Source organism: Dipodomys ordii, unplaced genomic scaffold, assembly GCF_000151885.1.
Source record: "Dipodomys ordii isolate 6190 unplaced genomic scaffold, Dord_2.0 Scaffold52, whole genome shotgun sequence".
Lineage (NCBI taxonomy): Eukaryota > Metazoa > Chordata > Mammalia > Rodentia > Heteromyidae > Dipodomys > Dipodomys ordii.
The window spans coordinates 10,101,803-10,114,534 of record NW_012267268.1 but is presented as its reverse complement, the minus strand read 5'-3'; the positions used below and the strand labels follow the sequence as shown (position 1 = coordinate 10,114,534).

Sequence of the window (12,732 nt, the reverse complement as noted above, 5' to 3'; positions counted from 1 at the left end):
AATGTCTCAGGGATTCTTTGGGTCATATATTTGATATTGGAATGGTCTATGACTTCTCTCAATGGCTCCTCACGTAGCAGGAGCTGAGGCTCTACTTTACCCCACTGCATCTTCCTCACTACTCTCTGCCTTGAGTCTTTTCACTTCCAAATATGTCTGTCCATGAAGTGATCTCAGGAATCCTTAAAAATGAAAATCAATCATGTGACCTACATGTCAAAAAATCTAGTGGTATTTCTTCCTGTCTCTCCTCAAAATCATTTCAATTTTCTTTACGTAGTATTTTGAACCCTGTGAAATTCTCCATTTCATTCACAAATATTCACTGAGTACTTATTGTATGTAAGATACTCCTTTGAAACATGTAGGTATTTTAAAAATGAAAGCAAACAATGTCCCCATTGTTATATAACATATTCTTAAGGGGAGAGACAGAATAGGAAGTGAATAAAACAGATCCTCTTGTATGTTAGGTAATAGTAAATGCTAGGAGAAGCAATGAAACTATAAAGGATAATGAGAAGCTCAAGTTGAGGTCAAGAAGTCAAGTTGCAACCTGTCAGAATAGGACTGCACTGAGATTGGTTCTTCACTTAAAATATAAGATTAAATGAGATAATCCATGAAGTAAGTAAAGCCACAAAACCAAAGGAAACCACTGGAGTGTCCTCATGTGCCCCAGGGGGTAGACTTTGGTAAGCTGAAAGATGAGCCATGAAGATAAGAATGAACAATTAACAGAGGCTGATATAATTGGAATCTTGCAACCCAAGACCAGCCATCAAATCCCAGGAGCAGAGCAATTGCTTTACCAATTGACAATGAGCTAACTAAGTAAGGATAAGGCTAAGATATTACCACGGAGTTCTGTAAAAGGCCATCTGTATCTTCAGAAGTAGTATTTTGGTACAACACAAGGGAAAATATTATTAGTGTAAGTGTAAAGAAAAGGGAGTAATTTGTGTACCAAGTGTATGGGCAACACATCTAACAATTAAGACAATAAGATGAGAATGTAAGTCAGCCACTGAAGTCTGGAGAGAGATTTCTTCCCTTGATCCTGAAAGATTCTTATGCTTTCTTTTATTTTTCTTATTTTTAATGCATTTAATAATTATTTGTTTTGTGCTGAGTAGAACCTAATAAATTGGTGCAGTAAATAAGAAGTGGTAAGACAGGAGCTGGAGTGATACTTGTGAGGATATGAGTTCTGACCCATTGCTAATGAGGAGGGGGAGGGAGAGAGAGAGGCCATGGATACAGGTATATGGACCTAAGACTATTCTGCTCAGAGTGCACAGTTATCTCTTGTGAAAACTACACTTTCACAAAAGAAGGAATCTTGTAGGAGTACCTATTCGATTGTAATTTTGACTGGCATAAAGAAAGAGATCACTCTCATACATCAGTATGAGAACAGAGAACGGATTAAACAATAATGTGACTGCTAGGCAGATGCTAGTTTGCAGGCTATGATCGAAAGGGGACGTCTCGAGTCTGTCTCAACTCCTGTCCTTATCTGCCATCTGTTCTTTATACTGAGACCACTGAAACTCTGTGGAGTGCCTACTAGACATTGTGCTTTCTGAACCCTTTTCCTGAGTGCCCTCTTCCCCCACACCTCTCTGTTTGTCTAGCTAAATCCTACTCATCTTCAAGACATAAATTGTTCCTTCTTGAAGAAAATATTAACCAGCATCCAATATGACTGGTGTCCTCCCTTCTCACAAAATCCAGTTCCTTGGCAACCTTTGCTACACTCTATTATGTATTATGATTTCCTCTTCACCTGACTCCCTTTGTCACTGAAATACTGTTAGGAGGTTTTCAGACTTGAGCAGAAGTGAAAATAACCTGCTACTTCCTCCTATCCAACTGTTTCTGGTTAAGTAGACTGGATATGTGGCACAAGATTTTGTATTCCTGCCTGGACACAGGTGGCTCATGCCTGTAAGCATAGCTATTCAGGAGGCTGAGGTCTGAGAATCAGACTTTCCAGGAAGAGCAGATAAATCTACTAGACTCCTATCTCTAATAAAAAAACAGCACAAAGCCCAAACTGGAGGCATAGCTCTGGTCATACAGTGCTCTGAATAGAAATAAAAGAATTTCTCTCTCTAACAAGGTACCCATTAATGATGATGCTAGGGAGAGGTGGAGAGCACATTCTATTTCATGCACTCTTTCAGTTGGTTCCATGCTTGGACACTCCAAGTGGCATGGGTCCATAACTCAGAACTGAGTTTCATGGAGCACCTGTGGTGCATTTGCTGTGCAAAGATTGTGGTGCAGTACCTGAATAGTAAGCTCTCTACCCTCCCGGCTGATCTTCACATGATGCATTCTTCTGTTGGCAAAGTTCTCCGCATCGATGGTGAATACATAGGATTCTTCTTTGCCTAGCTGATAGCGAACCTGTAAACTTCCTTGAAGAAAAAGAAGTTAAAAATTACAATTAAGAATAATAGCTACAATATGCAAAGTTAGGATCAGATTGTCCTGCAATTAGTCACTTCAGTTTTCTAGGGAGTAAGGTCTCAACTCATTGATCATTAAATATTTTAATGTATATATGTTCATCTGGCTCTAAATAGAAAATCTTGAATATAGGAGAAAAATTAAAGAAGAATGAAAAGAGAGTGAGAGACACAGTGAGATCAAAGGAAGATATTCTTGGGGGGGGCAAACACAGGAGCAATGCCTATGGGCCTCTGGTCCTATAAAATAATATCTATCAAAATGAACTCCATAAAATATAAACCAGGGGTTTTTACTTTATTGTTGCTTTTCTTTTCTTTTCTTTTTATTTTTTTTTCTTTTCTTATTCTGTTCCCCCTTAAGAGGGGGGAGGGACAGAAATGGAGGGAGAACAGGTAGTCAAATGCAGCAGTGGTACTCATTAGCTACTATGTTGAAAATGAACTATACAACTTGTGGGTGGGAACAAGAAACAAAAAGTGGGAGAGAGCAAAGGAAGGGGTGGCACTGTCCAAAAATAAATATATGTTTTACTTGTCACCCCTCTGTATATTTTCATTTTACATTTGGATGTGAGAAATTGAGTAAGAGAAAGACAATTTAACTCCTCTCCCTTCCTCTGGGCTCTCTCCCCATGCTATGGCTTTCTTGCCTTTAGACAAGGAAGAGCAGGAGACCACTCCAGTTCTCACCACTGACAGGCAATGCCTCTGGTTGGAGTCTGGTGTGGTCAAGGCACACTTAACATTTAACTCTTCATGGCCCACTGGGACATTCATATTTCACTCAGAGAGTATTTTTCAAACAGCTTTTCACTCTCCATTCAAGGTCAATTTACAAATCAATTTACTGGGTCTCAATCAGCATTTCTTACAAAATGAGATAGGATTGAAAGGGAAATATGAGAGTCCACAGAGACATATTAAGGACAAGAAGTATATCTGTGTTTGAAGTGTGGAAAGAGATAGAGGAAGGGGAGAAGGGAGGAAGACAGAGAAAATATTATATCACAATGCAGAATGAGTACTATGGATCATATTTTTTTTAATTGAAAGTCATTTTATATGAGAAAATGGATACAGAGAACCACCAATTACTGAGTGATTTCTTTATCTCAGACATGTGTTCACATTTAACCCTCTCCCCAACACAGTTGGTTGACATAGTTGAGCTGAGTAGAACAAAGGCCTAATGCATATCACAAATGACTCTGGGGGGGGGGTCATTTGTCCTTGTATCACTAAGGTCCCTGCATAAGAGAGACAGAAAACATTACAGCCAGTGGACAATGTGATAAACTGATTGACATTTGAGAGAAAAGTACACTTACTCATTTTTTGGCTAAGAAGCATGAAGGTGATTCTGTCTTAACCCCTTATAGTTTCTTATGCTTCAGAAACATCTGCCTAACCTTTCTCAACCCCACAGTTTCCGAAGCTGACAATAACAGAAAGACATCAGGCTATGGGAAACCAAAGTGTCCATGGCTAGCAATGCTAGTACTTACTCAAGGGCTTGACTTTTTTTTTTTTTTTTTTGGGTCCGGTCGTGGGTCCTGTACTCTGGGCCTGGGCGCTGTCCCTCAGCTCTTCAGCTCAAGGCTAGCACTCTACCACTTGAGCCACAGCGCCACTTCCGGCTTTTTTCTTTTTGCTTATGTGGTGCTGAGGAATGGAATCCAGGGACTCATGCATGCAAGGCAAGCGCTTTACCATTGAGCCACCTTCCCAGCCCTTGACTTTTTTTTCTTTCCTTTTCATTTTGTTTGTTTGTATGAAACTTAAAATAAAAAAGAATTGCTTTCCTTGGAATCTCAGAATATGTAGTTGTGGAATAAGTTTTCCAAGAATGGGAGAAAAGGAGAGAAGGCAGTCAAATATTTAATGTATAGCTTATAAAATGGATTAGAGTGAGGGATAGGGTAGAGAAAATAATGGGTGAAAATGTTGAAAAGGGTAACACTGACCAAGATGCATTGTATTCATAAATTGCTTTGATAAATGGTGACTTCTTTGTACAACGACTTAAAAATAGTCATTTTTAATCTTGTAAAGCAATCTCAGAAAAAAAACAAACAGAAAAGAAGTCTGCGTCTATAAGGCCATCACCCAGTACCATCACCCAATAGAAAAAGCTTTCTTCAATGAATCCTAATTTTCCTGACTACTTAATTCTATAAATTTGGTGTTTTAATATTTAACTTACCTCAATAAAGTAAATCAACACATGATAATGATGAGCCAAGCATGATATGTAAGTGTCATCTTTCAAGGCTATTTCAACCCTTTTACTACTTGGATGATTCATACCTAATTGCATAGTATTTGCATAATTTTCCATATTAGATATTGTTTCCATTTTATCCACTGTTGTTAATATCGACTAGGCAACATCCCTCTGAGATACCAGTATTCTCAACAGAGATCTTCTGTCAAAGTGTTCTGATGATTCCTCCTACTTGGTAGAAATAATTCACCTAGTTCTTCAGCAGTTATACAACTAACTTAGTGAGGGAGGTTAGCTATAGATAAAAATTGCTAAAAGCAATCCCTTCTCCTTCTCATGCCTTAGGAGGCACCCATGAATTCAATCTCCTCCCCAGTACCTCCCACATGGCCACTCCCCCTTGCAGGTAATAAGTAGTCAGTTTATGGTTATAACTTCTCCCTAGGGGCAGCCAAACTCGCTAATGAAAGTGACACACGTGCAGTGGAACCACTTGTGTCCTCAGCTTGATATTTGTTCAACTAACTCCTACTCCATGTATATAGTTTATATCTCATACATATACATGGAAACCATGTATATGCATAGATTCCTTCCCCAAATCTGTCCAGTCATTTTTTCTCATTTTCCTAAGGTCAGCCAACTATCATTACTATGAACTCTTCCCCACTCCCTGAACCCTGGAAAGCTGACCTTTTCTTAACCACGTTTGCTCTTGAGCTACCAAGCACAGACCTCCATTTCCCTTAACAGTGTACTTTCTCATCCGGTCAAACTCTTTGCTTTGCCACTTCACTGTAGTGTGTGCCTTCATTTTATTTCTATGATGGAGGTACCAAGAATTAGGGAACATCATTTCCAAGACCACCTACTGGTAACATCAGGAGTTTCAATGTAATCAACACACCTCAAGGTAATCCAACTAGATAATCTTTTATTTTTTTTTATTGTGAAAATACTGTACAGAGGGGTTACAATTACATGGGCAAGATAATGAGTACATTTCTTATCAAGCATTGTAGCCTACTCTTGAAACTTCTTTCTATATTGATTTTCTCCAACTCCTAAACTAATACTCTAATCCATACCTTTCTAAATAAGTTTATCACAACAAAAGGCTGCCTCTGGTCCTGTATGAGGAAAATTAGGGCCTGAGATCAGGATGGGTGACTCCGTCACCTTCCCCAGCATCTTCTTTAGCTGTTGAGTCAGAGCTAAGAGACATATATATCTCCATTGCATAGGCTTCCCACAACTACTTTGCTCTACAAAACCCTACAACACAGAGGTGAATCCCCTATGCTCCATCTCTTCTTGTGTCTTCTATTTGCTTCATGTGGGAGCATCAATCTCTTCACTGGAATTTCCTATTCCCACACTCTTTCCCCTTTCCTGAGACTTGCACAATAGTAAACACTGAAAGTTTGTAGTTCCATGGCTAGTGAACTGTCAGAGGGAATGGCTGACTGTAAACTAAGCTAAAACTACATAGTATATTAGATATCCAGGCCAGACCAGGAGTGCATTAGGATTTCATTAGCCCATTGTGATGCATTTCCTATTTACTTTCAATTGTTTTCTGTTAGTATACTTTAACAGCACTATAGTACAGAGGGCACACATCATCCTGTATGGATGTAGGTAGAGATAGAATGTTTACAATATAAAAATTGAAAATAAAACTGATTCAGACCCAGTTACATTTCTGGACTCAACATACTTATAATTAAATGCCCTTTGTCACAAGCAAATCCCCTATACATTTTTTTAAAGAGTCCCACAAAGTCAGTTCATTTTCAGGCAAAATCCATAGCACTTCTCTTTGTCAGAAATAAATATCATGAAAGCAAAATGGTTTTTAAAAGACTCCAAAATAATGATAAATAATTTTCTCCAATGCCAAAGTAGTCACCTCTTGGTCACTTTTGTAACAGTTACACTGTTTTATTTAGTACAAGATATATATTATAATTGAGCCCATACTCAACAGTCTACTTTTATCTCGAAGCTTTTTGTTTTTATTTTCTTTATATTTCAGGTTATGAAACACCAGAAGTATTAAGAAGTAAATGATTTTCCACATGCTTAGTCACTGATGGATTTAGATTTAGAAACTGAACTTGTTTCAAAGACTGGAGGAGTTTTCTTCTTTACCACAACAGTCAGTCTCAAGAGATCCACCCAGAATGACATCCATGATAACCGTTCTTCTTACCTAAGTTTATTCTGCCCTGTCCCTCTGAATTAAGCATAACAATATATGTCCCAGGGAACCTTCTGTGGATTCTGTAAATTAAACTTCCCACTGTTCCCATAGGTCTTTCAATGGCCTTTATCCTAATATGAACTCTGTTGTGCTGTCTACTTACCTATTCCTCACATAAGTGCAAACTCTCAAGAGGCAGGACATAACTTAGCCATCTTTGAATGTCCGGTGTCAGTTAATAATGAAGGAAGAAAAGAAACAAGGAAAGGAAGAGAAAAGAGAGGACGAGAGGGAAAGAGGAACAGAATAAGCTCAGTAGAGCTTAGAACCATTTCACATCTACATCAGTATGTTCTGTGGAATAATAAACAGCTAAAGGTGGTACTCGTTTTAATTAAATATACAGGCTAGTTGTTCTTGGACACTGTCTTCCTAGTGTTTATTAGCCTGGATTTTCTTGCTAGAAAATCACAACATTGAGGTGGCAAGGGATGAGCTATTTCCTGGTTACCTTTCCTGAAGTTAAGCAGTACCTGCGTTGATTTACCCTCCTTCCCAGTCTTGTATCAGAGGATGGTATCTCAGGAAATGTATTCAGGTTTGAGCCCCCACCCTAGAACTGGGCCTCCAGCTTCTTTGTAACTGTTTATAGAGTTTCATTTCTTCCACAAGCACTGGATTTGCCTTTACATGCCTAGAAGTAGTTACAAAAGTTGTTGCAAAATTTGAATGTTTTATTGAGATGAGACCTACAAGGGACACTAAGCTGCTTGAGCTGAAGTGGGAATGGAAGCCTAGGGAGACAATCTGGTGCCACTGCTTTCCTGTCCCTTTTACTTCTTTACTGCTCCCTACTTCATCTGGTCAACAGAATTCCATGTTCTCCCAGGAGCTCAGAAGTACCTACCTCTTCAAAGAAACACCTCAGTCTACTGGGATTTGCCACATGTCCCCTGGACAGCTTCATATACCAATCATCTGAGCTACTCTGTAATCCTGAGGCTGAAGGTCTTTCAAGTCTATATTGTAGGACAGCCACACGGTAGACACCAGTTCTGACAACATTGACTGTGTTTAGTCTTTATGTTTATCATTGAACATATGCATATTTAAGTAGATAGAGTGTTTGAAAAATGAGCCCTACAGGATAGAGACAAGCTATGTTCGCATCCAGAGATATTGAACCTACTTCCTAATTGCTCTCATATTCAACAGAGGATCACCAAGTACCTTGTACAAAGATTCTATTATGTAAGTCTTACAAGAAGCTAGAATTATAAAGTCCAAATGAAATCTATCAGAATGGACTATGATATTTGAAGATTGCACTTTGAAGCTGGCCTAGGAAGGGAAAATACATGAGACTCTTTTTTACAATTTTATTTTGTTGTAAAGATGCTGTATAGAGCTCTTATTTCATATGAAATAGCAACAGCTGAAAGTGGAGTCATGGCTCAAGTAGTAGAATGTTAGCCTTGAGTAAAGAAATCGAAGGAACCATTCTTATACTCTAATTTCAAACCCCAATACTGAAACAAAAAGGAAAGAAAGGAAGAAGGGAAGGAAGGAAGGAAGGAAGGAAGGAAGGAAGGAAGGAAGGAAGGAAGGAAGGAAATGAAAAAGAAAGATAAGAGGAAAGATAGAAAATGAAACAGGAGGGAAGAAGGAAAGAATGGAAAGGATGGAGGGAGAGAAAGGAAGAAGGAAGGAAGGAAGGAAGGAAAAAAGGAAAGAAGGAAGGAAGGAAGGAGGAAAATTAATAAAAAGAAAGAAAGAAGGAAAAAAGAAAGAAAGAAAGAAAAGAATGAATAAAGAAAGGAAGAACAAGAAAGAAAGAAAGGAAGGAAGGAACGAAGGAAGGAAGGAAGGAACGAAGGAAGGAAGGAAGGAAGGATATGGACAAGGATTCTTGTCCTTTAATTATTTAAGATCATAATTTGTCTTCTCACACTTTTCAACTACTGTTCTACTCTAGCCTGTCTTCTACATTGTGATTAGTGATTGCCTCAAATATTCTTTTTTAAAAATATATTTTATTGTTATTGTAAATTTGATGTACAGAGGGGTTACAGTTATATACGTTGGAAAATGGGTATATTCCTTTTGAACAGTGTCTTCTTGTCCCTAATTTTCTCCTAGATTTTCCCTCCTGACCCTCCTTCTTCACAAGCTGTATAGTTTATTTTTAATGTGCTTCAAATTTTCTAAGGCTTTCTAATTCTATATAGTAATTCTAATTCTATATATTTTAGGCCCTGTGTATTATTTCAACCTCATCATACATATTGCTCATGTAGTACTCAAGCCTGAATTCTCAACATTCTCCCAAATAATTCGCTTCTTTGTCTCTGTACATTAGCATGAGATTTTTTTTCCTTCTTTATAGCTCAAATATCTCTGCCTTCTTACATGTCTGTCAAGTTTCTTTTCATTATTTAAGAAGCAGCTCATGTGGTCCAGGTCACTTCTTGCCCTAAAGCCCAATGGAGACTTTCATATTATTGTGCTGTCACTATGTCATCTTTAATATCAATTTCAGCTTATCAGTACTTTTTCTGTCTCTTTTCCCCTCTGGTATTGAAGCTTCCCTCAGAGACATGGTTGCTTACTTGCCTGTGTGTCTATAAGGAATAGCATAGTTTGTTGTCATAGCATCTAGAAGACATTTGTTGAATAAAAAAGCCACTTTGGAGAATATTATCTTCACTTTTGTGAAATTATAACCTAACATTTATTCAATGCCTGCTTTGTGTAAGATACTAGAAAAACAAATGTCACAATGATCTAGTTTTTTTGTTACATAAAGCATATAGTCTACTAGTCATAGACTAAAGCAACAGTTCTAGTTGATGCTATGGTATGGTCCATACATATAAACCACTAAAACCTGGAATACTGCACTTTTCATCAATTCCAAAAAAAATAAGAAATGGAGTTTCAGAGCATTTCAAAAATATCCACATGATAGAACTGTAATAATAACCACAGTGGAATGAGAATAAAACTCAAAATTATAGAACTTTAATGCTTGTACAGTATGTACACTATGCTACCTCCTAGAAGTTGTATAGAGAATAATACATATGAAAAGATGGATTGAGAAAATGATGGAAGGACAGAAGGGTGGATTATCTAATAGAAAATACCGATTATGTGATTTGTAAATAAAAAACAGAAGTTATAAGATGGAGACAAATTGAAACGTACTACTTCAAAGTAATTTAGTGAAAGAAAGCAGAATTTAGGTAGGGGAAAATTAAGTGATACACTTTTATAGTTGAAATCATGAGCAGAGCTATATGGTTAGATCTCACCATACCTGAAATAATAGCACTAATGAGTAAATGTCTATACAACCAGCCTTTTTATTATGTAAGAAATGAGAGACAGTGCTTTAAAGACTCCACTAGAAAAGACAGAACTGTGGAGTTGTTCATGTAAAAAGACCGCTTGAGGAGCTTAAAGAACATGTGGCTGAACTGCTCTCTGTGGATGATGTCTTAGGCTTATCCTGTCTTAACATTTCACCAGGTGAACTGCAGACTTCAGGAAAAAGCCAGACTTCAAGCACCATGACCGACAGAAAAAGAAAAAAGAAATAAAGAAAAGAACAACTTCCCAGCGCTGGTGGTTCACACCTGTAATCCTAGCTACTCAGGAGGCTCAGATCTGAGGATAGCGGTTCAAAGCCAGTTCAGGTAGGAAAGTCCGTGAGACACTTATTTCCAATTAACCACCAGAAAACCAGAAGTGGCACTGTGGCTCAAGTGGGAGAACTTTTGCCTTGAGCTGAAGAGCTCAAGAACGACGCCTAGGCACAGAATTCAAGCCCCATAACTCACACACACACACACACACACACACACACACACACGACAAAAGATCTCTAGCTTTCACCACCTGAGTAGAAAGACTGAACCACTGAATCAGGCAGGTACTGGATCTTCACATGGAACAGAAGCCTATTCTCCTGTTTCCTTTATTGAGAGCATTGGCAGTTTCCTGATTGACTACTTCTTTCCCTTATTGATTTATTTCGATTCCATATTAGTCCAAATCAATCTCAGCTATCTACAGCTCCCTTCACACACTTGAGTTTTGACTCCCCAGACATCCAGTTGTCTCTAATTTCTCTACATCATTCAGGGACACCATCATCAACCTGGACAGTTGTCCAGGTAAGAAATATAGGAGCCAAATCCCCACATTTGTTTCTGTCACCAGTACCTCCACCTCCACCCCCCAGGTGCGTGTCCTGTGGGATCTCCAAGGTAATTCTTGGTGCTTTGCTTTACCCATACAGCCCCTCATCATGTATCACCGGGACCCTTATAACACATTTGCACTGGTCTCCCAGATTTCAATCATGCATCCTGATTCCTCCATATTTGTGCACTTATTTCTACGTAGGACCCAAAACAAGACTTAGACTCTATACCAGAGGTCATTGTTTAAAATGGATGTTTCAATGGCTCTCCAGTGCACTTGGAATAAAATCCAATCTTTTATGTGGTGGTAAGATCCTATATGAATTTATTTTATTATGCATTTGCCCTCATCCAACAATCTCTAACTACCCCTCATCTATATTCTGTTCCTCTTGAATGTTTTCAGCTTAAAAAATGTCTCATAGCTTACACCTGCTTTTCTCTCCAGCTGGAATTTTCACAAATCTTTGAGAGAAAGCCCCTCATCAATCCTTACTTAGGTCCAAAGTGACATACATACTGATGCTTTCCCTATGCATACATTCTCCATAATTATTTTCCCTATAATTCTTTATCAGATGAACCATGGTAGATTACCATGAAATCAATATCAGACTTCAGTATTTGTGCTTCTAGTTGTAGCTCCTGCATAATCTCAGTTACAAGTATATTATTGTCTCACTCTTTCTCTACTGCTACTCTCCCCTAAATATTAATGTAAAGTTAAGCTGAACAAATACCTATTGACTTTTAACCTTTTTTGCGGGGGGTGGGGGGCTCTCATCTCTTTTACCAGGCTCAAAATACCTGGGCTTATTACTATTATTATCCACCATACACACTCTCACATCCCTTGATCCATTATAGATTTATTGAATGTGGATATTCTTTTGGCCAAACCATAAACATTTACTCTATTCCTATGTGGGTTAGCTGATAGAAGAAAACACAAATTGGGAAGAACACTGACAAGCCACTTAAAATTCATAACCACTGACTCCCAGGGAGTCTTGCCAAATCCCCTTCAATCTCAGGGTATTACTTGTGTCCACTCACCTATTGATTCAAATTATATTCAACACCTCTCTCCTTTCTGAGATTCCCAATTTTGCCTTCTCCTTCCTCATTGTCAGATAATATCTATGCCTCTTGCGTCTAAAAGAAAACTGGAGCAGCAGAAAAGAACTTCTATAAACTCATGCTACCATATGCACTAATCACCAAATTATCCTGTCAATTTCCAAACACAGAAACTCTTGCTCCTTTCTGTTAGTTTAGCCAAACCATCCATGTTCAAGCTAAGCCAGTTTGCATGATTGTTCTCACCTATTCAAAGACATCATCCAGAAACAAATTTCCCTCCAATTTCCATTACAACTTATGTCTATTTCATCATTTCTACTATGTCATTCTCACTATTAACATTTTTCTAAAGAAGGTAACAAAAGACCAGCAGGATAACAAAGGTACTGAACATCAGAGAAATCAAAATCCAAACTATAGTAACATATTGTCTTCTATATTTTTAGGATGGCTACAACCACAGACAAGAGTTAGCAGGTTTTGCCAAGAGTATAAAGAAAAGGGAGCTCTTCTCCACTATCCAGAATAATG

The 12,732-nt window shown here is 38.1% G+C and overlaps 1 protein-coding gene across 2 annotated transcripts in view; it reads right to left on the bottom strand.

Annotated features, from left to right (window-relative positions):
- The window catches only part of Cntnap5 (contactin associated protein-like 5), a 921,488-nt gene that overhangs the window by 50,401 nt on the left and 858,355 nt on the right, over positions 1–12,732 (bottom strand). For both annotated transcript variants that reach the window (XM_013020681.1, XM_013020682.1), the window contains exon 20: positions 2,296–2,426. In XM_013020681.1, the coding sequence (XP_012876135.1) occupies positions 2,296–2,426 (131 nt within the window). The remainder of the gene's footprint in view (positions 1–2,295; positions 2,427–12,732) is intronic.